At 37.3% G+C, this 20,605-nt stretch overlaps 1 protein-coding gene across 2 annotated transcripts; it reads right to left on the bottom strand.

Annotated features, from left to right (window-relative positions):
• Positions 1-249: 249 nt before the first annotated feature.
• LOC127437005 (ADP-ribosylation factor GTPase-activating protein 3-like) lies at positions 250-20,540 on the bottom strand. 2 transcript variants are annotated; one of them, XM_051691587.1, is made up of 16 exons: positions 20,031-20,540; positions 19,276-19,394; positions 17,828-17,900; positions 17,600-17,731; positions 17,379-17,459; positions 16,916-16,994; positions 13,617-13,676; positions 13,073-13,119; positions 12,875-12,981; positions 6,495-6,632; positions 6,160-6,282; positions 4,794-4,922; positions 4,585-4,708; positions 3,107-3,194; positions 1,682-1,812; positions 250-1,329 (listed from the first exon to the last, which is right to left on the bottom strand). In XM_051691587.1, exons 1-16 carry the CDS (start codon positions 20,097-20,099, stop codon positions 1,312-1,314), a joined length of 1,518 nt encoding a protein of 505 aa, XP_051547547.1. In that variant the 5' UTR covers positions 20,100-20,540; the 3' UTR covers positions 250-1,311. The 2 variants fall into 2 exon arrangements, with proteins under 2 accessions (XP_051547547.1, XP_051547546.1); XM_051691586.1 differs by having other exon boundaries at positions 13,617-13,679; positions 20,031-20,520.
• Between the last annotated feature and the right edge of the window lie 65 nt (positions 20,541-20,605).

Here is a 20,605-nt window from a genome sequence, read left to right as displayed (position 1 = left end):
TTTGTGTTATTAAATTAGTATGGGTTGTTACAGTTTTAATCTCAGTATGTAATGAGGGATGTTTTCATGGTTATTTGCCTTTTTGTTGTGTTGTGGCAGAGTTTGATCCAGTTATAAAAAGAAAAGTTTATGGCTTGAGATTTTCCATAATTAGCTAAGTTGAGTTATCATACTGAAATAACTAATAAAATATATTTATAAATGATGAAAGATTCAAAATAAAAGACCCTCTATACAAAAAAGATTCAATTTTAATAGCTTATGTCAGTTCTTTATTGATTTATTTTATTGAATTAAACAAGTTTACTAAATAAAACAGCAGCCAAGAAAGTTCTGACCCTTTATACATTTTTATAAATGTAAAAACAAAAAAGACAAAGTAACAAAATGACCATGCTTCTGCAAATGTGTTCGATTTCCTGCCAGATTCTTCATGTCAACAGTGACTTAAATCACTGAAACTGATCCCAGATAAGCACTTTTGACAAGCCGTTCTCATATTCATCATCTCCAGGTGTTCAAATGCTGCACATAGTGCACACTACAGACATGCACTCTTTAGTGCACACTACAGACATGCACTCTTTAGTGCACACTACAGACATGCACTCTTTAGTGCACACTACAGACCTGAACATTCAGTAAACCCCTGTCCACAACATTCACACAAGTGACAGAATCTCTTCAGTTCATTATAAAACTAAAGCCCATTGATTGGACGTATGTAACAACAGTATATCGCTCTCTACATGACCATATGAAAATATAACTTTCTTTTATGTTTGCATGACTTTAAACAATCAGAACTGTAATAGTGTGTATCATTTTTCATTACAATTGCACTTAATTTATCTTATGATATTACAGTATGCTATATGCTGTAGCTAAAATATAGCACTTTGAAAAATAAAGTAAATGAGTGCAAACATTTGACTTCAAATAATGAGACAATTTTTGGTCTTCAAGTGAAGGGAAAGCTAAATTAATGCCATTTGATCCATTCTAGTCCATCTTATATAATTACCAACTAAACACAAACAACACCAGAGTAAATAATTCTGATAAATACCGCAGAAAATACAGTGACCTAAAAGCCCAACTAACCAAGTGCCAAAGCAATGAATTCATAAAAATAATCATACAATAATCAACCAAATGATTGCACAGCAGAGTTTAGCTGAATATAGAGTTCATATGTAAACCAGCCGCTGCAGTAAAGCTGCATACGTGCATTCAATGTTTGTAATGCAATTATAACTACATTCATCACTTCTTTTGCTGTAGTGTTTGTGATGTAGATCCTTCAACAGCTCATGTACTGTAACGATCCTGCAGTGATAAACAAAAACACACACTGTAAATAATTATAAAGAAAATGAAGATGCTCATATTGAACATGCATGAAAACTAAAAGATGCTGATGTTTCAGATCTGAAATGCATGCGTTGGACATTTTGTAGTTAAAACCCATTTTAATGGCGGTGTAAATTGTTTTCATAGTATGAATTTAAATTTGAAAAATGTGCTACATCAGTCAGGGATGAACATACTTTGACATAATTAGTCCAAATGAACAATGTACTTATTTGTTTTGTCACAAAACTTGTGTTGGGCTAATGAGGTTCCTCAAGACAAAAAGAAGTATATGTTTAAAGGGTTTGTGAATGTGATGAGAACACACCTGTATAGACGTCACGACTCCACTGGCCATGACCGACAGTTTTCCTGCCACAGATCTCACGCCGCTCTTAAACTGTATCATGTCGGGAACATTGGGCAGCACGTTACTCAACCTGTACGAACCGCTGGACGCTGACACGAACAGACACAAAATCAATTCAAAATATGTTTATTTAGGAGCTGTAAAGTGTCTGAATCATCCCTCTTCTAGTGCTTTTAGATCTTAGTGCTGCCTTCAACACCATAGATCACAATATTCTCTTGAATAGGCTTGAGAATTGTGTTGGCATTTGTGGACTTGCATTACCATGGTTTAGGTCCTGGGTGGGACTAGATTTATAGCTCAATGAACTTCTGGTTTTGTGTTACATATTACATATAATCTGGATTACGTAATCAGATTACAAAATTAAAGTACTTATAATAAGATCACATTTCTTTTTAATGGATTGCATTATTAAATAATAAAAAAAAGTCCAATCCCTATTACTAATTTCCTCAATAACACCAATTCTTTTATAAAAAAACAAAAAAACACAACAACACATGCACATATTCATTGTCTTTCATCTTGAGTAAGAGCATTAGTTTTTCATGAAACGACTCAGCGACTGAAAACTGGTAGTTGCTCTTTGATTTTATGTTTACTAAAGTTTAATGAAAGGAGTGTTATCCTTATGCACTATTCGGTCAATTTTGACCTAAATAATTGTTTTTTTGTTTATAAAAAGGTATACTTTAACTATGGCTCAAGGCTTGGTTACTATTCCTACATTTGCCACACAAACAAAATGGACTGGATTCATTGAGTTTAGGACGCTTGGCAAAAAAAACAACTGTTTGTGTTGTTCATAGTCAAATTTGACAGACCATGGGAAATGAATGGGCGAGACTATAAAACAAATTGTTTTTTTTTTTTTTAACAGTTGTCAAATAAATTCAATAATTCAGCCACAATATACCTTATTCACGCTAGTGCCATCTTGTTCATGTTTCAACTTGTTTTTACTGTAGTGAAATTAACATAAATATGCTTATTTGCATATGCAAATTAATGGTGTAATTGAGAAATTTAAAGGTATATAAGATCAAAATAGCCTAACCCCCAACCGCCACCCCCCAAATGTACAACTTTCGTGTTTTTACTTTATAGAAGTCAGTGTTATTACATTTCTTTCCTTAAAAAAAACAAAACATGTTTATTGATTTCGGTCAAATTTGACCATGTACAATACAAGTGTGAGTCTAAATAAACAGTGCACATGGGTTAATCCTTTAAATAAAACAGTTTTTTGCTTAACAAAAAATTTAATTTAATGTACTTCAGAGAAAGTTTTTATTCAAATTCAACAACATCATTAGTCCACTGAAGTCTGACAGTTTTCATTATTTTTGGTATTTCATCTAGCATTAAAATAAAACTCACGCGCCGATTTCTTCTGCTCTTCAAACAGATCGGCTGAACTGATCGCAGAACTTCCTGAGAAATTCTCCAGTCGAGTTCGAACTTCATACTGTAAATGAGAGACAACAAAAGCTGAAACTAAACGTCTATGAACATACAGACAGAAGACAAAATAACACAAACACACTGACAACTGCAAACTTTTCACCCCGTGTGTTTAAAATTACAGCTGAAAACCAAGAAATACAGCTGACACTTGAAAAATGAACAATTGTTTTGAATGATGATGATCATAAAATATAGCTGCAAGCAGCAATTATGAGGCCAAGCACACCAATGGCAAACATTTGGATGGAATATAGAATTCTGATGATAAATTTAAGCAGACTGGTGAAAAAAAGACCAGTTTAATGAGTTATAGTATAATACAAGTGCTTATCACCAAACTGATATGGTATTGTAAGGGCTTGGTCACAATGAAAGCTAATGTCAATACTCAAAAGCATTCATGAGATACAGCCTCTGATCCTTATTGGCATTTTGCCATATAATTCGTTTATGCATTACATGAGAACAGTTAGGTCAGTCAAAAAGATTTTCATGAATTTTTGTCAAGGGTGTCCCTATATAATACATGACAAATTTTGTGCAAATCGGATATACGGCCTAGGAGGAGCTCCAAAAATTAGGTTTTAAATTAAATTCAGAATGGCGGACAGGAAGTATGGCTGACTGTGGCAAATTTGGTATCAATCTATTCAGCATGACCCAAGGAATCTAAAGAGACCCGCCTAATGATTTTAGGCCACTAGGTGGCACTGTGCCAAAACTGTGCAGATACCCACATTCCAAGTTTTATGACCCAAGGACTCACAGGAAAAATAATTTAGTTTCTAGGACTTACACCCTGTCTACACCGGATGCAGGCGTGTTGTGCCAAAAGCAATAGAACCCCATAATAATCAACAATGCTGTCTACACTGGAAGCGTCCGTTAATGCGCATTCGTCGTGCCGACAATAAAAGTGTCCCGTTCCATTTTGCACTCCACGCGCTGGTGCTATTACACAAATGAAACAGTTTAGAACGTTTGTAACGACGCCTCCAGTGTAGACAGCCTCAAGCCGTTGCGGCGCATCACGTCAACAGAAGCGCCCGGTGTAGACAGTGTTACGGTTCAAAAGTTATAAGCCTAAATGTAAGTGAAACTTTGAACTGTTAATGGCGCTAAAGGGTTTGAGATAAAGACACCTACTGCGAGTACTAGTCATACCCACCCCTATCAGTGTACCAAATTTCAGGATTTTCTGACACACAGTTCTATGGGCTGCCATTGACTTCAAGAGCAGAAGCAGAAGAATAAGAAGAAAACTAACAGATACAGTAGGTGTTGGTTGGCCCCTAAACAACAGACATTATAAGAAGTTTTTCACTCATTTCACATTTAATGCTTCTATGAGAGGATTGGGAAGATCTCAATGAGGAGCAAACGTGGCACACCTCAGAGCCATCTTGCTTGTTGAAGTACATGTCTGAGGAGATGGCTTTAACATCACCAAACTTCCTGCGAGCGTCATCAGACACGGACTGCTGCCCGGGGTCAGCTTTCCTCCTCGCTGTTGCCCTGTCATCATCATGAGAGAACATTCAGATAGATTCACATCATCACTCTTCAAATGAAATTCTGCAGTTGTTTATGCAAGTCTGACCTCTCGTCTGCTGACGGGATCTTCGTCTCCAGGTAGAAGTCTGACTCGGCTTTCATCGTCTCTTGTGTTTTTGTTCTCGTCCACTGAGAGAAAAACTGATCTGATGAACCCGGTGCTTCATCCAGAAACCTATGAGAAGATCCGAGTGCAGAAAACCACTCAGAACTTAAGACACAAACCTCCTTAAACACTAACTCATCCTTTACAAATAAGTCTTGAGGTGGTACCATCTCAAAAGGTCTCAAAGATCCCATCATGCTTTTGCGAAAGTTGCTTTGACAGAGCAACAGCATATTCAGTTGTTTACATTTCTAAAGCAATAAAATTAGGTTCTCAATGTTAAAAGAAAAGATCCTTTCTCTCACCATTTACTCACCCTCATGTTGTTTCAGACCCATATGACATTCTTTCTTTTGAGCTTGACAGACACTGAACTTTCTATTTTTGAACAGAAGTTCGGTAATACTTCCCATGTAGCTCATATTTATAATGCATTCATAATATGTTGTAACTTATATATAATTGTAACCACAATTATAATACATTTGATACTTACATATTCATAGTTATATAATGCATTATAACTAACCGTCAATTGTATGTGGAAGATATAATGTATTATATCTATTTTTATTATATACATTAGGTATGCTTAAATTATAGTGACAATGTCTTCTTTTTATAATCCGTAAGATATTTTTACATGGTTGTAAGACATTAGAAGACATTACATATGCTTTAATCTTTAACACGTTTCTCTTAATATCCAACAATGTATATTATGAATGTGTGTTCATTTGTATTCTGTGCAATTGTCTATAAATTCCATTATATACACTTGACTTGTAATATATTGTGTTACACGTTTATTTTATGGCTGTTTATAAGACATTGCTTTAATAACTTGATTTAAAGCAGGCCAAGACCACTTATAATGATATATAATCATGTCATAAAGCCTTATAACTATTGACACTATGCTGCACTTATACAATACCTAATATGTACTGTATATTAAAGAGGATAAAATTGGATGTTGACTGTGTTTTAATGCACTTTGCTCTTTTAGGTATAACTATGAATAGTATTGTAATGTATTATAACTGCAGTTACAACTATTTATGAGAAGTTATAACATATCTTAAGGTGTATTATGAATGCCTTAAAATGCATTTTACAAATCATAAATATGAGCTTCATAGAGAGTGTTGCCATTCAAAATCTTTCCTTGTGTGTTCCACAGAAGAAAGTAAGTCATGTGGGTTTGGAACAACATGCGGGTGAGTTAAAAATGACAGATTTTTGGGCAGTGAGGTTGAATCTGAACAGTTAATTTTCTACATGGTGCGAGTGTGTGATGTTTGACCTGGAAGAGAAGCGTGTATCTTCATCATCCTGATATGTTCTGCTGCTGGAGGAGGAAACGGCCGCAGATGGAGTTTCCTGTTTTATGGTCTGCATGTCCTCCATCACCGAGTGAGACAGTACACTGAAATGACACCATGACAGTACAGATCAACACTGAGAATCAACAGCATTGCAACTCCTTCAACAGCAACACGTTCAGACAGTCACTTTTAATCTCTGTTGCACTGTGCGTTAGCTCTGCCCACAGAGAAATCGTATTGGTCCAAAATGCACATGACTGTATATTAAACAGCACAGAGCATTTTCCTGTTTAGTTTGGATGTATGTACAGACCTGCGTCCGCCGAAGCCCATTCCCAGCCGCTCCGCCTGCTCCTTCTTCTCCCCCTGCAGACGGTTCATCTGCTGCTCGTCTCTCTTCCTCTGCAGCTCCAGACTCTCATACGACACACTCAGAGAAGACACTCTATCACTGAGAAATCAGAAAAACATCAGGAAACCATACTTGATTAGAAAATATATACAGTTTCTCACTATATCTAAACATCCTTCAAATTAGATACATTTACTTAAGATTTCACAAGTTGATTTCAGACAATACAGAATAACATACTTATTTTTCATTGGAAATATGTTTTTTCTTGTTTAAAGTGTAAATCTAGCAATAATTAGTGAGATTAATGTTTAAAACAATGAAAACTATTTGACTATATTATACTTCAGTCAAGATATGTTCTCTGAAAACAAGTTTCATTTTCAATGTTCAATCATTTAATTTCTTAAGTAAATGTATCCGGTTTAAAGAATGTTTGGATGTTTTTAAAGGAAAACAAGACAAAAATATAGCTACAAGCAGCGATGATGGGCCCAAGCACCATGGGTCCATTTCCACCCTGTGGCTTTTGGAAAACAACGCAAGGTGGAGACATGCATTTGACATTATTCTAAACAATTTTGAAGCAATCTGGGTAAATATAAGAAGACTATTTTAAAGTCTGTTGCAAGAGCCACACTTCCTGCTGCCAGTTGGTGGCACGAAGACCATGACCCACAATAGCTACATCCAAGCGATCAGCCCCCATGAACAAACAGACAGCACCAATATGATTTAAATCACACAGAAAATATGGGACACTGCAAGCAGAAAATATGGGACACTTCCGGTTTCCCACTTTTTCCATTAACTTATTATCAAAAATCAGTTCGCAATTTAGCATCGTCAGTGTCTTTGCATAAGTTTGCCTAAATTGGTGACGGTCACATGAATCTATTCAAAAGTTCAGTGCCTGCAATTTAAAAAAAATGCACATTCAATCCAAAATGGCTGACTTCCTGTTGGATGACTGTATTTTTTAAAGTTGTCTGGCTTGATGAGAACAATATTTGTAGCAAGATTGGTGACCGTAGAAGAAACTGACCCCACCACTTTTGTCAAAAGGTGGCACTACAGAGCTCCCCAGCCACACCCATGTGTTAACATTTTCCCAGGCCTAATGGCCGACAACTCTGTGTGTGCAAAATATAATGAAAATTCAAACATTCCAAGTACCTCAAAAACACGTGAATACACATAAAAAGGAATAATGACATTTAATGCGTTGCTATGGCAACACTATTTAAGATATCAAGAATCCCTTCAGAATTTTAAATCTTAAGTCTGTCTTGAGATTATTCAAGGTAAACATAAGAGGGATATTTTAATGTCTGTCAAAAGTGCCACACTTCCTTCCACCAGTTGGTGGCGCTACAACTGTGACCCACAATAGCCACAACAATGTGATCAGCTTGCAAGGCCAACATATGGCTCAATTTTGATGTAAATCACACAATGCAAGCAGAAGATTTGAGACACTTCCCGTTTCCCTTTTTTGAAGTTATTTATTGTGTCACCATGGCAACACCGTTCGATACATCTAAAATCCGTTCGCAATTTAGCATCGTCAATGTCTTGCTATGATGTCGACCACATTTGGTACCTGTAACATGAATGACCAAGGAGTATTTTAAATTCCAGAGCATGCATTTTTCAAACAATTCAAAATGGCCGACTTCCTGTTGGGGCGGAGCTTATGACTGTCAGCGTGAAAGTTGTCCAGCTTGATGAGATCTATATATGTACAAAGTTTGGTGACTGTAGCTCAAAAGGGATGTGCTACAGATCCCCCTCTATACGCCCATGTATGAACTTTTGCCAAGTCCTAAAGGCCGACGACTCTGAAGCGTGTGCAAAATGAGTTTTTGAGCATGTCAAGTGCCCAAAAATCCCCTGAAACCTTTAAAAAAAAGAATGATAATAATACAAATAATAATCCTTAGAAGAACAATAGGGCCTCTGCACTTTCAGTGCTTGGGCCCTAATAATCATAAATATTGCTGCAAGGAGTAATTAAGGGGCCAAGCACATCAACCATTATTAGGCATAACAACGGGAAACAATAAGTAATTAAAGCAATCTGGTCATGATTTTAGGCAAAATGGTTGAAAAACCATGAATACTATCAATTGCATTGGGACATAAAAGCTTATTACTTTTGACCAACAGGTGGCACTGTCACCAAATTGATATGGTGTGGTCAAAGTGCGGTCATGATGACACAAAGTTTCATGTCAATATGCCAAAGCGTTGCCGAGATAGTGCCTGAAAACCATTCTGGCACCGTGCCATCAAATTCATTGTTGTGTTAAACGAAAACTGTTTGGTCTATCAATACGAAATCCATAACTTTTTGTCAGCATGGTCTGAAAATTTGCATTTTATGAAAATTTGGTATAACTTTTGACAAGAAGGTGGCGCTGTCCCAAACGTTTTGTAATGATATGTCAATGTGTTTGAAAAATAAAGCATTTTACAACAAAATTCTAAATTGGTGACACCCAAAATGGCAGACATATGAAAATTTGGTATCATTTGACTCGGCATCCCACACAGAATCTAACAAGACCAGATTTGTGATTTTAGGTGAAACCGTTTAGAAGTAATAAGCAAAAATATGCATTATTCATATCTCGTGACCACTAGGTGGCGCTATGATACCAAAACAGTTTGGTCTATCAATACAAAATGATCAACACAGAACTTTTTGTCAGCATGGTCTGAAGGTGGCCTGATTCGATTTTTGTTCAAATCTGTGTAGTGACTTGCCTCAATCCGGGTGGCAGAGGACGAATCTCAGTTGCCTCCGCAGCCGAGATCGTCAATCCGCGCATCTTATCACGTGGCTTGTTGAACGTATTACTGAGGAGACATAGCACATGTGGAGGCTTCACGCTATTCTCCGCAGCATTCATGCACAACTCACCATGTGCCCCACTGAGAGCGAACCACATTATAGCAACCACGAGGGTTACCCCATGGGACTCTACCCTCCCTAACAACCAGGCCAATTTGGTTGATTTGGAGACCTGGCTGGAGTCACTCAGCACGCCCTGGATTTGAACTTGCGACCCCAGGGGTGGTAGTCAGCATCTTTATTCGCTGAGCTACCCAGGCCCCCATTTGGTCTAACTTTTGACCAGAAGGTGGCGGCGTCCCAAAACTTTTTGAGTACCTTCAGGGCATTGTGCCAATGACACATAACGAGTTTCATAATGATACTATGTCAATGCGTTTGAAAAATAAAGCATTTTACGTCAAAATTCAAAATGGGCGACGCCCAAAATGGTCGACATAGGAACATTTGGTATGATTCGACTCTGCATCCCACACAGAATCTAACAAGACGTGATTGTGATTTTAGCTAAAACCGTTCAAAAGTTATAAGCAAAAATATGAATTTTTCATATCTCGTGACCACTAGGTGGCACTGTGCCGAAACTGTGCAGTTATCCTCAGGTCATGCTTGTCATAACAACATCAAGTTTGGTGTGAATACGGTAAAGCGTTGCGGACATATAGCCTCACGGCCAAGGTCAAATTTGTTTGCGCGTTATTCGAGAACCGTTTGATTAATCAACTTGAATTCCAAACATTTTTGTGAGCCTGGTCTGAAGATGATCTGATTCAATTTTCATGCAAATCGGACGAAGGTCTAGGAGGAGTTTGAAAAAGTAAAATTTTCAAGATGGAAAATGACGACATAGGGTGCAATCAATTCGACTTGAGCCAAGGAATCTTTGAAGGAATTTTGATTCTAGAACGCTTCAAAAGTTATTAGCATAAACATGTGAAAGGTTGGGCAGTTGGTGGCGCTAGATACTCCAAATTTGCTCCAGTTAATGTTCAGACTGTCGTCTATCTGTCGTCTACCTGCATACGGTTCTATGGGCTGCCACAGACTCAATGGCGGAAGAAGAATACTAATATTAAAAAGAGCACTAACGATTACAAGAGGTGCCTACGCACTTTCAGTGCTTGGCCCCTAATAATCCTTAGAAGAACGATAGGGCCTCCGCACTTTCAGTGCTTGGGCCCTAATAATAATAATCCTTAGAAGAACAATAAATGCGGAGGCCCTTAAGTGCTTGGGCCCTAAGTACTTTGAGAAAATTATTTTCCTGCAGTGTACGACTTCATCTGGACGAATTTCATTTAAAGCGTTTGGTAAGTTACTCAAAATATGAACCCAAACTACTATGAATTATTATTTACTTTTCTAAAATTTTAATCAGATTACTTTACTGATGACTTAATTGAAAAGTAATCACATTACTAATTAACTTTGAAGTTACTTTCTAAATCACACAACACATTCTTCGTTCATTGTCGCACACTCTACAGCTGTCACAAATAAACACACACATATGAATTAATCTTTTACATGTTTTATACACAAATAATATTAAGAAATATGTGAAACCCAAGTAATGCACATAAAAGTAATTCTTAATTGTCAGTAACTGTAATCTGATGACAAGAATTTAAATGGTAATGTGCTACTCTACTAATTCAATAAAAGTAATCAGATTACAGATAACACAACTGGTATTTCTGTCAGACTATTATGATCTTGAATGTTTGTGAATCTTTAGAGGATGTCTTTTAGATAGGGCTGTGAATCTTTGGGTTGAAACCGAAACCATTTGATTCACAATTCATAGGTTTTTGATTAGATTCAAAAAAAATTGTTTTTTTTTTTGCTAATTCAGAACAATTCGATTCAAAATAACATTGATTCGATTATCGAATTCTTTAAACTCCCCCTAATGTGTCTTAGACAAGAAAAAGAAAGATGAAATACTTCAGATCAAAAGCATCTTGAAAGAAAACACATTAAATCCTGTACATGTTTGGAATTGAACAGAGTTCAATGTGCCAGTAAAATATGTTTGAGCCAAACAGAACTACTAAATGTATTCATTTTTTCACTACAAAAATCCAAATCGAAAAATCGAAAACGAGTCCGATATCGACATAACCTGAAAGGCTGCTCAACAAGGAAGAAGCCACTGCTCCAAAACCACTATAAAACACTAGACTACAGCTTGCATGTGCGCATGGGGACAAAGTTCTTACTTTTGGAGAAATGCCCACTGGTCTGATGAAACACAAATTGAACTGTTTGGCCATAATGACCATCGTTATGTTTGGAGGAAAAAGGGTGAGGTTTGCAAGGCAAAGAACACCATCCCAACTGTGAAGCATGGGGGTGGCAGCATTATGTTGTGGGGGTGCTTTGCTGCAGGAGGGACTGGTGCACTTCACAAAATAGATGGCATCATGAGGAAGGAAAATAATGTGGATATATTGAAGCAACATCTCAAGACATCAGCCAGGAAGTTAAAGCTTGGTCGCAAATGGGTCTTCCAAATGGACAAATGACCCCAAGCATACCTCCAAAGGTGTGGCAAAATGGCTTAAGGACAACAAAGTCAAGGTTTTGGAGTGGCCATCACTAAGCCCTGACCTCAATCAGATAGAAAATTTGTGGGCACACCTGAAAAAGTGTGTGCGTGCAAGGAGGCCTACAAACCTGACTCAGTTGCACCAGTTCTGTCTGGAGGAATGCGCCAAAATTCAATCACCTTATTGTGAGAAGCTTGTGGAAGGCTCAAGTTTGACCCAAGTTAAACAATTTATAGGCAATGCTACCAAATACTAACAGTGTATGTAAACTTCTGACCCACTGGGAATGTGATGAAAGAAATAAAAGCTGAAATAAATCATTCTCTCTACTATTATTCTGACACTTCACATTCTTAAAAAAAAGTAGTGATCCTAACTGACCTAAGACAGGGAATATTTTCTACGATTAAATGTCAGGACTTGTGAAAAACTGAGTTTAAATGTATTTGGCTAAGGTGTATGTAAATGTCTGACTTCAACTGTATGACTACAGTCAGTATCCTCAAGGTCTATATGAGGGAAAGAAAAAAAAGCAACATCGACTGATGACTTGAACCGAAATATTTTTGGCACATCAAGTCCCCAACTTAACGATACCAGTACAATGGCACCATTTATCTTATAGAAAATAACGTCTTTGTTTCCCTGCAATTAAAGCAATTTATCTGAGTAGTGGAAACACAGTGAGTGGTCAGCTGTACGCTGCTTTTATTGTTTCATTTGAGAAAAGAGCGCGAGCTCATCTGATAGTCAGTAGCATCTAATTAAATATTTATACATTTTAAAATATTGTAAAATTTTTTTAAGAATTGCAATTCATTCAATTATAAGTATTTTAAATTTATTATTGATCAACATTAACGATTCTGGATTGAAAAATACTACTTCAAAGATGGATGCACGTAGAAATCGAGACAACAGAAGAAACTTACGTGAAGTCTTCAGTGCTCTTCTCCTCTGCTTGAGCTCTCTTGTGCTGTGCGGAGAAACTGGCACTGCTCACCTTCTGAGCGCCCAGACCGCCTTTTCTACCACCCGTCTGATTAACACACCAATAACACAACATCATATAAACACACACACCCAACCACAATAAACAACTCATCATCTGAACAGTCAACAACACTCACACTTCTCTTTCCAGCAGTCGGTTTCTTCTTCAGAAGAGAGGATGACTCTGAAAGAGGACAATAAATTAATCAACTACACAAACACTCAAACGTTCTGCTGTTTGTGACGTGGCGGGTACATTAGCTAAGATGTCTTGGATGACATTTGACAAGAAATGCTGTTGCTGAGACACAAAGAAACTTCACTTTTTTTGTACTATTTATTGCTTTCTATTATGATTTAATAACAAAGTTGGACAGGAAACACAAGAACTTCTAAACTGTGTTCTAAAAGACATGTATGAATGTAATGTTAACAGAGACTCAAACTAAAGAGATCCACTTTCAATTAAAGTGCAAGCAGAACTGGGTTCTTATTTTGGTCCACTTACAGAAGTCTTTGTACGTTTGTTCAATTTCATATGTAAAAATCTAAGTGTCTGTTAAAACTGGACAGTGAGCAGTAAATGTCTGTCCTGTTCTGCATGTAACTGAGTCGTTCTCAATACTGTATTGTACATGTACTGACTGAACAGTCGGAATATGATGAATGTTCAAGTGTTACCTGTGGCTGTTTTAGGTGACACACTGAGCTGATCGACACTAGGACCCTCTTGACCGTCACCTGCTGTTATAAACACACATTAATAATACATCTGTGATCAATTACTTATGCTTGAATTTTTCTCATTTCTAAGGCAGTTTAAATAAAAGTGTCTGAAAAATGAATAACTGTAAATGTAAGCACATATTATCTGTATAATTTAGGGCTGCAACAACTAATCAATAAAATCGATAATTATCGATAATGGAAATCATCGACAACGAACTTCATTATCGATTAGTTGGATATTTGAAGTAAGCACGGAGAAGCCCCGTCAGTGACGTCACTTCACAGCCAAGTGAAAAATGTGTTGCATGATAACTCGTTTGAAAAACAGCGGAGACAAGTTGAAGCGGAAAAAATAGGACCCAAGTTGTCCAGCGCACGAGAGCATTTTATAAACTCCATAAAGAAGATCATAATAATCATACAGATTAATGTGGAGCGGTTGCTGCAACAGGTGCGTTTACAGAGTGCTTGTGCTGTTTGATGCGCGAGAGTTGTTTCTCTCCAGCGCATCACTTACATTTTACTGCTATTTTCTATGTTTTATAATGTAAGATGTTACGAGTTCAAAATCAGCTGCGTATTTCGCAAAACTGTTTGTTCTTACCACAAGCGAGTCTCCGTTAAACTTTAATGAGCGAGTGAGCACGCGCATCTGCGTCAATCAAACCGATCACAATAGAGAAAGGGAGCACAATCATTTTGATTAAACTCATGCAACATCATACCACGATTTCAGTTTAAAAGTAATCACTTGTGCAGCTTTCACTGATATCAGACTGAAGTCTCAGCAGTCAAGATGTACCGGTTTTTAAAGTGTTTTTTCCTGCTCATGTAAGCGCATGTAATACAGTGAGCACCGGGACGAGTCTTTTCAGCATGAGAGTGAATTTGCACAGGGTTTACAGATGATTGTACTATATTAAACTGTATATAATGCTGAATATAATGTATAATAATGCTAAGTGTGCTGATATTTGAAAGTCCTCCTGATAATACCACATGTAATGTCTGATTTCACTAGTACATTTTTACTGGATAAACCATACACATTTTTTTTTTAAAGAATAGTTTAGAAACGTAATCAGTGAAAATACTATTTTAAAAACTATCATATTAAAATACTTAAATATACAGTGCATCCAGAAAGTATTCACAGCGCTTCACTTTTTCCACATTTTGTTATGTTACAGCCTTATTCCAAAATGGATTAAATTCATTATTTTCCTCAAAATTCTACAAACAATACCCCATAATGACAACGTGAAAGCAGTTTGTTTGAAATCTTTGCAAATTTATTAAAAATAAAATACAAAAAAAAAAAAAAAAAAAAAAAAAAAAAAAAATCACATGTACATAAGTATTCACAGCCTTTGCCATGACGCTCAAAATTGAGCTCAGGTGCATCCTGTTTCCACTGATCATCCTTGAGATGTTTCTACAACTTGATTGGAGTCCACCTGTGGTAAATTCAGTTGATTGGACATGATTTGGAAAGGCACACACCTGTCTATATAAGGTCCCACAGTTAACAGTGCATGTCAGAGCACAAACCAAGCCATGAAGTCCAAGGAATTGTCTGTAGACCTCCGAGACAGGATTGTATCGAGGCACAGATCTGGGGAAGGGTACAGAAAAATTTCTGCAGCATTGAAGGTCCCAATGAGCACAGTGGCCTCCATCATCCATAAATGGAAGAAGTTTGGAACCACCAAGACTCTTCCTAGAGCTGGCCGCCCAGCCAAACTGAGCGACTGAGGGAGAAAGGCCTTAGTCAGGGAGGTGACCAAGAACCCGATGGTCACTCTGACAGAGCTCCAGAATTTCTCTGTGGAGAGAGGAGAACCTTCCAGAAGAACAACCATCTCTGCAGCACTCCACCAATCAGGCCTGTATGGTAGAGTGGCCAGACGGAAGCCACTCCTCAGTAAAAGGCACATGACAGCCCACCTGGAGTTTGCCAAAAGGCACCTGAAGGACTCTCAGACCATGAGAAACAAAGATTGAACTCTTTGGCCTGAATAGCAAGCGTCATGTCTGGAGGAAACCAGGCACCGCTCATCACCTAGCCAATACCATCCCTACAGTGAAGCATGGTGGTGGCAGCATCATGCTGTGGGGATGTTTTTCAGCGGCAGGAACTGGGAGACTAGTCAGGATCGAGGGAAAGATGACTGCAGCAATGTACAGAGACATCCTTGATGAAAACCTGCTCCAGAGCGCTCTGGACCTCAGACTGAAGCGAAGGTTCATCTTACAACAAGACAACGACCCTAAACACACAGCCAAGATAACAAAGGAGTGGCTACAGGACAACTCTGTGAATGTCCTTGAGTGGCCCAGTCAGAGCCCAGACTTGAACCCGATTGAACATCTCTGGAGAGATCTGAAAATGGCTGTGCACTGACGCTCCCCATCCAACCTGATGGAGCTTGAGAGGTCCTGCAAAGAAGAATGGGAGAAACTGCCCAAAAATAGGTGTGCCAAGCTTGTAGCATCATACTCAAAAAGACTTGAGGCTGTAATTGGTGCCAAAGGTGCTTCAACAAAGTATTGAGCAAAGGCTGTGAATACTTATGTACATGTGATTTTTTTGTTTTTTTTCGTTTTTTATTTTTAATACATTTGCAAAGATTTCAAACAAACTTCTTTCATGTTGTCATTATGGGGTATTGTTTGTAAAATTCTGAGGAAAATAATGAATTTAATCCATTTTGGAATAAGGCTGTAACATAACAAAATGTGGAAAAAGTGAAGCGCTGTGAATACTTTCCGGATGCACTGTATGTAATCAGTGTGTACAAGCATATATATCTAACATAATTATGTATTTTTCAGCTGGGCAGAATTATTAATATTTCTATTCTTGTGTCACTATTGTCCTCTGCTGGGCTGATTTTTTTGTCCCACTCCATGCCCTATGGATCATTTTACTCTTTAACGATGAGCACTTTTTGTTACGTTTTACAAGGAACTGTTTCTAATAATAATAATAATAATTAAAAATCCAAACGTAACTTTTCATGATTCAGGCTTTGTTCAAAGTTTTGTGAGAGTACAGAATCGTAAATTCAGTGATGTAAATCAAACCAAATTCTTATGCCCGTTATCATATCAGTTTTTCAAAAAAATCATATTTTACAGGAAATAAAATTTCCGTTTTTATCCGATTAATCGATTAATTGTAGAAATAACCGAAGATTAATCGATTATCAAAATAATCGTTAGTTGTAGCCCTAGTATAATTATCATACCAGTATTGTTTTTATCCTGAACTGATTCGAGTGATTGGTTAATGTCCAGTTGAAAAGTCATTTCTTCATTCTGGGCAGTCTGGTAAAAAAAAAAAAAAATTTAACAAATACACAACACAGACAGTTTTGACAAAAATACAATAGATTTATGTTAAAGTTTTACAGAAAAATCAAATGGCACATAAAGATGGCACTGTGTGATATGTTGATCTTAAGTGTTATATTGTGAATATAATCACTCTCTGTCTGCTTTGTGTGTTAAATAACACCCTATAACTGGGACTCTATTCACAATATAACACACCATCTTGTTCCTTATAAAATATAATAAAATACAGTATAAAATAACATAATATAATATAATTCTGTCTAACATAATATAATATAAAACAATATAATATAATGATGCAGTAAAACAGATGACAAACACACACAACATGTTCACTGGCAGATGAACTCTCACCTGTGTGTGTTGAGTGAAGAAATCCAGCTGTTTGTCGAGGGGTGATGTGGGTGACAGAGGAGCCTGACTGTCCAACCATAACTGAACACACACACACACGGCACACACGCAAACATTATATAACACAGTATAACACAATGACAGATTATTTAAAGATTCAAATGTTTAACAGATACAGATCAGATGACACCAGGTGTATGTATAGTATGAGTATATGTGACCTCTGTGCCGTGTTGTCTGGTGGCATGTGAAGCCAGGCTCTTGATCTTGTCTCTGTACAGCACTGCCGCTCTGCTGTTGTATTTGGTGTTCGCTGCATTGGCGATGCATCCATGCTGACTGAAAAATGCCCTCTGTAGGGAGCATGAGTGACAGATACTGACGTCTCAACTGATGTCACTTCAGGACGCATATTTAACACTGAACAAACCTGACGATGAAACACTCACCGCGCTGGCATTACCGCCCACCTGCATACAGCGCAACTGAAACCACGACCAGTTTGAGTCCAGTTCAGTCGACCTGCAACAGCCACAAAGAGTTCAATCTCACCTCAAAAACTTTCCAGTCACTATGAAATTGTGTTCTTAAAAGAGACTGATAATTTTTTTGCCAAGGACACTTTAAATGGATCATACATTACAGTGATGATTCTGATGTTACAAATGACTATTTCTATTTAAATTAATGCTGTAATCATCCATGATCTTCAGGTCAAGTATCATCTTGCGTTTTCTGCAGCACTTCTCAAACATGTCATTAGTGTGTAGGACACTTCTCACACATTTTCCAGCCAACCTTGATTCCACACTTTCGAACAGTATGTATACCTTACACAGTGTGCGTAAGGTGTGAAAATACAAAATAAATGGCCAGAAAACCCATTTACAATGAGAAACATAAAAAATAAAAGGATACCAATGCTTTATATTGGGGTTGAGTTTTATTTTTCAGTTGGTGACCCAACTGAAGCAGGCAGCCCATTATGAAATCATCAGCTGTCCAAAGACAACAGAGCGCAACAGTCTGGTTCTGAAAGTAGAAATCACTTTCATTTTCTCCATGTGAATTGATTATTAACGATAACTTAAGCCTTTAAAGACCTAGAGATCTACCGTGAGTGCTATGGTTGTTCATCTGATGCTTCTGTCGAAGACATCAGTCCATGGTATTTCAACTTCATTGTTTAAAAATCAAGTTTAATAGCAGAATTCCTGGTGAAGTAATACACTACCCATAATCCTAAAGAGAGATCCACCAATCAGAGAAGAGTTCTGCAGCTCTGCCCACTGTGAATGATGCAGTCTAGTCTTCCTCCCTACACTCTCATACTACTGATATTTGTGTATATCTGTATATTTGACAATAAATGTAAAATATTTAGTTTCTATACTTCTGTTTAAGAACTTCTATAGTTCAATGCGACTGTCACAAACATTAAGTACTCAGTCTTGTACATTTGCCTTTGTCTTATTTTTAAATATTTTTTGCTTCAAACCAAAGTTTATAATGTTGTGATTCACCTCAGAGCTGGTTGGTTTGGTTCATGGCACACAACTCTTTTATGAAGACTCTTCTGAAATCCCTATGGCAAAAATTAATGTGAAAAATACTTCTGGAACCCAGACCAAGGTGCTGTGCCCCTATTCAAGGCGAAAGTGACCGATGTAACCGCCCTGTTATTGGACACTCATGGATTAAATGAATCATGACTGACTGTGAATAGTGAATTTCTACAATGGCATCAGTAACGGGGAACTACTGTGTTTGAATCAGCACAAAACACCTCGAGCACTATTGTGCGCCTGTTTTAAATAGTTTGCAGTCTGTCATTGGATAATAAATCTTAAATCTGACCCACTTCAGCTGACATCAGGCCTGTTCCAGTGTGTTTTACCTGATGAAGGACAGGTGAACTCCCAGAGATCTGTGTGTCCCGGAACAGTCAATACATAAAAACACACCATATGTGATGCTCGCCCAACTCGGGTTCTTCGCCGAACAGTCAAAACACGCCTACAAACAACATTCAACAAAATAAATACAACATACTGTATGTTAGTAACGAAGTTTAAAAATCTCTTTGCACATACCGAACTGAAGGTTTTCAACAATCCTCAATCCTTTAATTTTGGCCAATTAATGAAGTAATCGTTGACGCAACAATCTGCAAACTACACTTGCGTCTTTTAAAACGCTACATGTGACACAAAGTCTTGTAAAATCATTCTAAAAGGTTTTATTCGGATTTAAAGAGAAAATGAAATTGTCAGAAGTCTAACAAATCGTGTTTTAAACGTCATGCATATTTACATTCAAAAACATGTAAGCATTTCAAAAGACATTCATGCAAGACTTCAGTGTTTTGTGTTTTTATTTGATCGTTTTTCTGTTACTGTACAATTCTAACTCCAATTAAAGATTTAATAAAACATTTGTAGAAGTTTGCAGGAATACGAAAAGCAAAGTTGGGATTGTTTTCAATGAATAAAGCTTGTTTGTGAATAATAAACATGATTTAGGACACACAGGATTTCTCTAGAAACAACAACCTGAGCTGCCATATGTCTCATACAAACATGCGACGTGTCAAAACTCTTCCTGCTTCCTTCACCAACACAAAAATCGCGTGCTTCTCCAGATCAGTCTTACCTTATTTGTCGGGATTGAGCGCAAACGCTTGAAAATGGCAGTGATGTCGTGTTTGGACGGTTCGGTCATGTTTCCACCTGTTGCAAAGTCTCTCAGAAAGATGAAAATGGTCAAACATAGATGATGTGCGCACTTCCTGACAGTGTGACGTCACAATCAACGTTCACGCACTGCGCGCTCATTGGCTGAAACACTCACACCGCAGCACAGCAAACAATCGGTGTATAATTCTCTTGATAACTGTTATTTGTATTGTTGTGTTTTGTTTTGGTTGCTTGTTATATAGTGGGAGCCAAGAAGTCCGAGAACATCAATGAAAATGCTCTTATTTCGCAATAAAAATAAATAAAAAATAATAAATACATTATATTCATTACACATTATATTATCGTGCTCCAAACAGCATCTTTATGCTTCAATGGAAGCAAGGCAATCTTATGGGATTAAAATCCCGCCAAATGTATTGCGGTCACGGATCCAAAAATAATAAGGGTGAATCAAAATAATCAGAATTAGCTTTATTGCCAAGTATGCTTACACATACAAGGAATTTGTCTTAGTGACAGGAGCTTCCA

Source organism: Myxocyprinus asiaticus, chromosome 47 (assembly GCF_019703515.2).
Source record: "Myxocyprinus asiaticus isolate MX2 ecotype Aquarium Trade chromosome 47, UBuf_Myxa_2, whole genome shotgun sequence".
Lineage (NCBI taxonomy): Eukaryota > Metazoa > Chordata > Actinopteri > Cypriniformes > Catostomidae > Myxocyprinus > Myxocyprinus asiaticus.
Note: the sequence above shows the minus strand (reverse complement) of the source record. Positions and strands in the feature narration are given on the sequence as shown.

What these genes read in the sequence shown, in the direction of transcription:
- LOC127437005 (XM_051691586.1), bottom strand. Translation starts at nt 20,099, where the DNA reads ATGACCGAACCGTCCAAACACGACATCACTGCCATTTTCAAGCGTTTG. An exon ending in TCTTCACTCAACACACACAG is followed by an intron (nt 16,995 to 17,378) that starts GTGAGAGTTCAT and finishes TTTTTTTACCAG; the next exon opens with ACTGCCCAGAATGAAGAAAT. An exon ending in GATACACGCTTCTCTTCCAG is followed by an intron (nt 4,923 to 6,159) that starts GTCAAACATCAC and finishes ATCTTCTCATAG; the next exon opens with GTTTCTGGATGAAGCACCGG.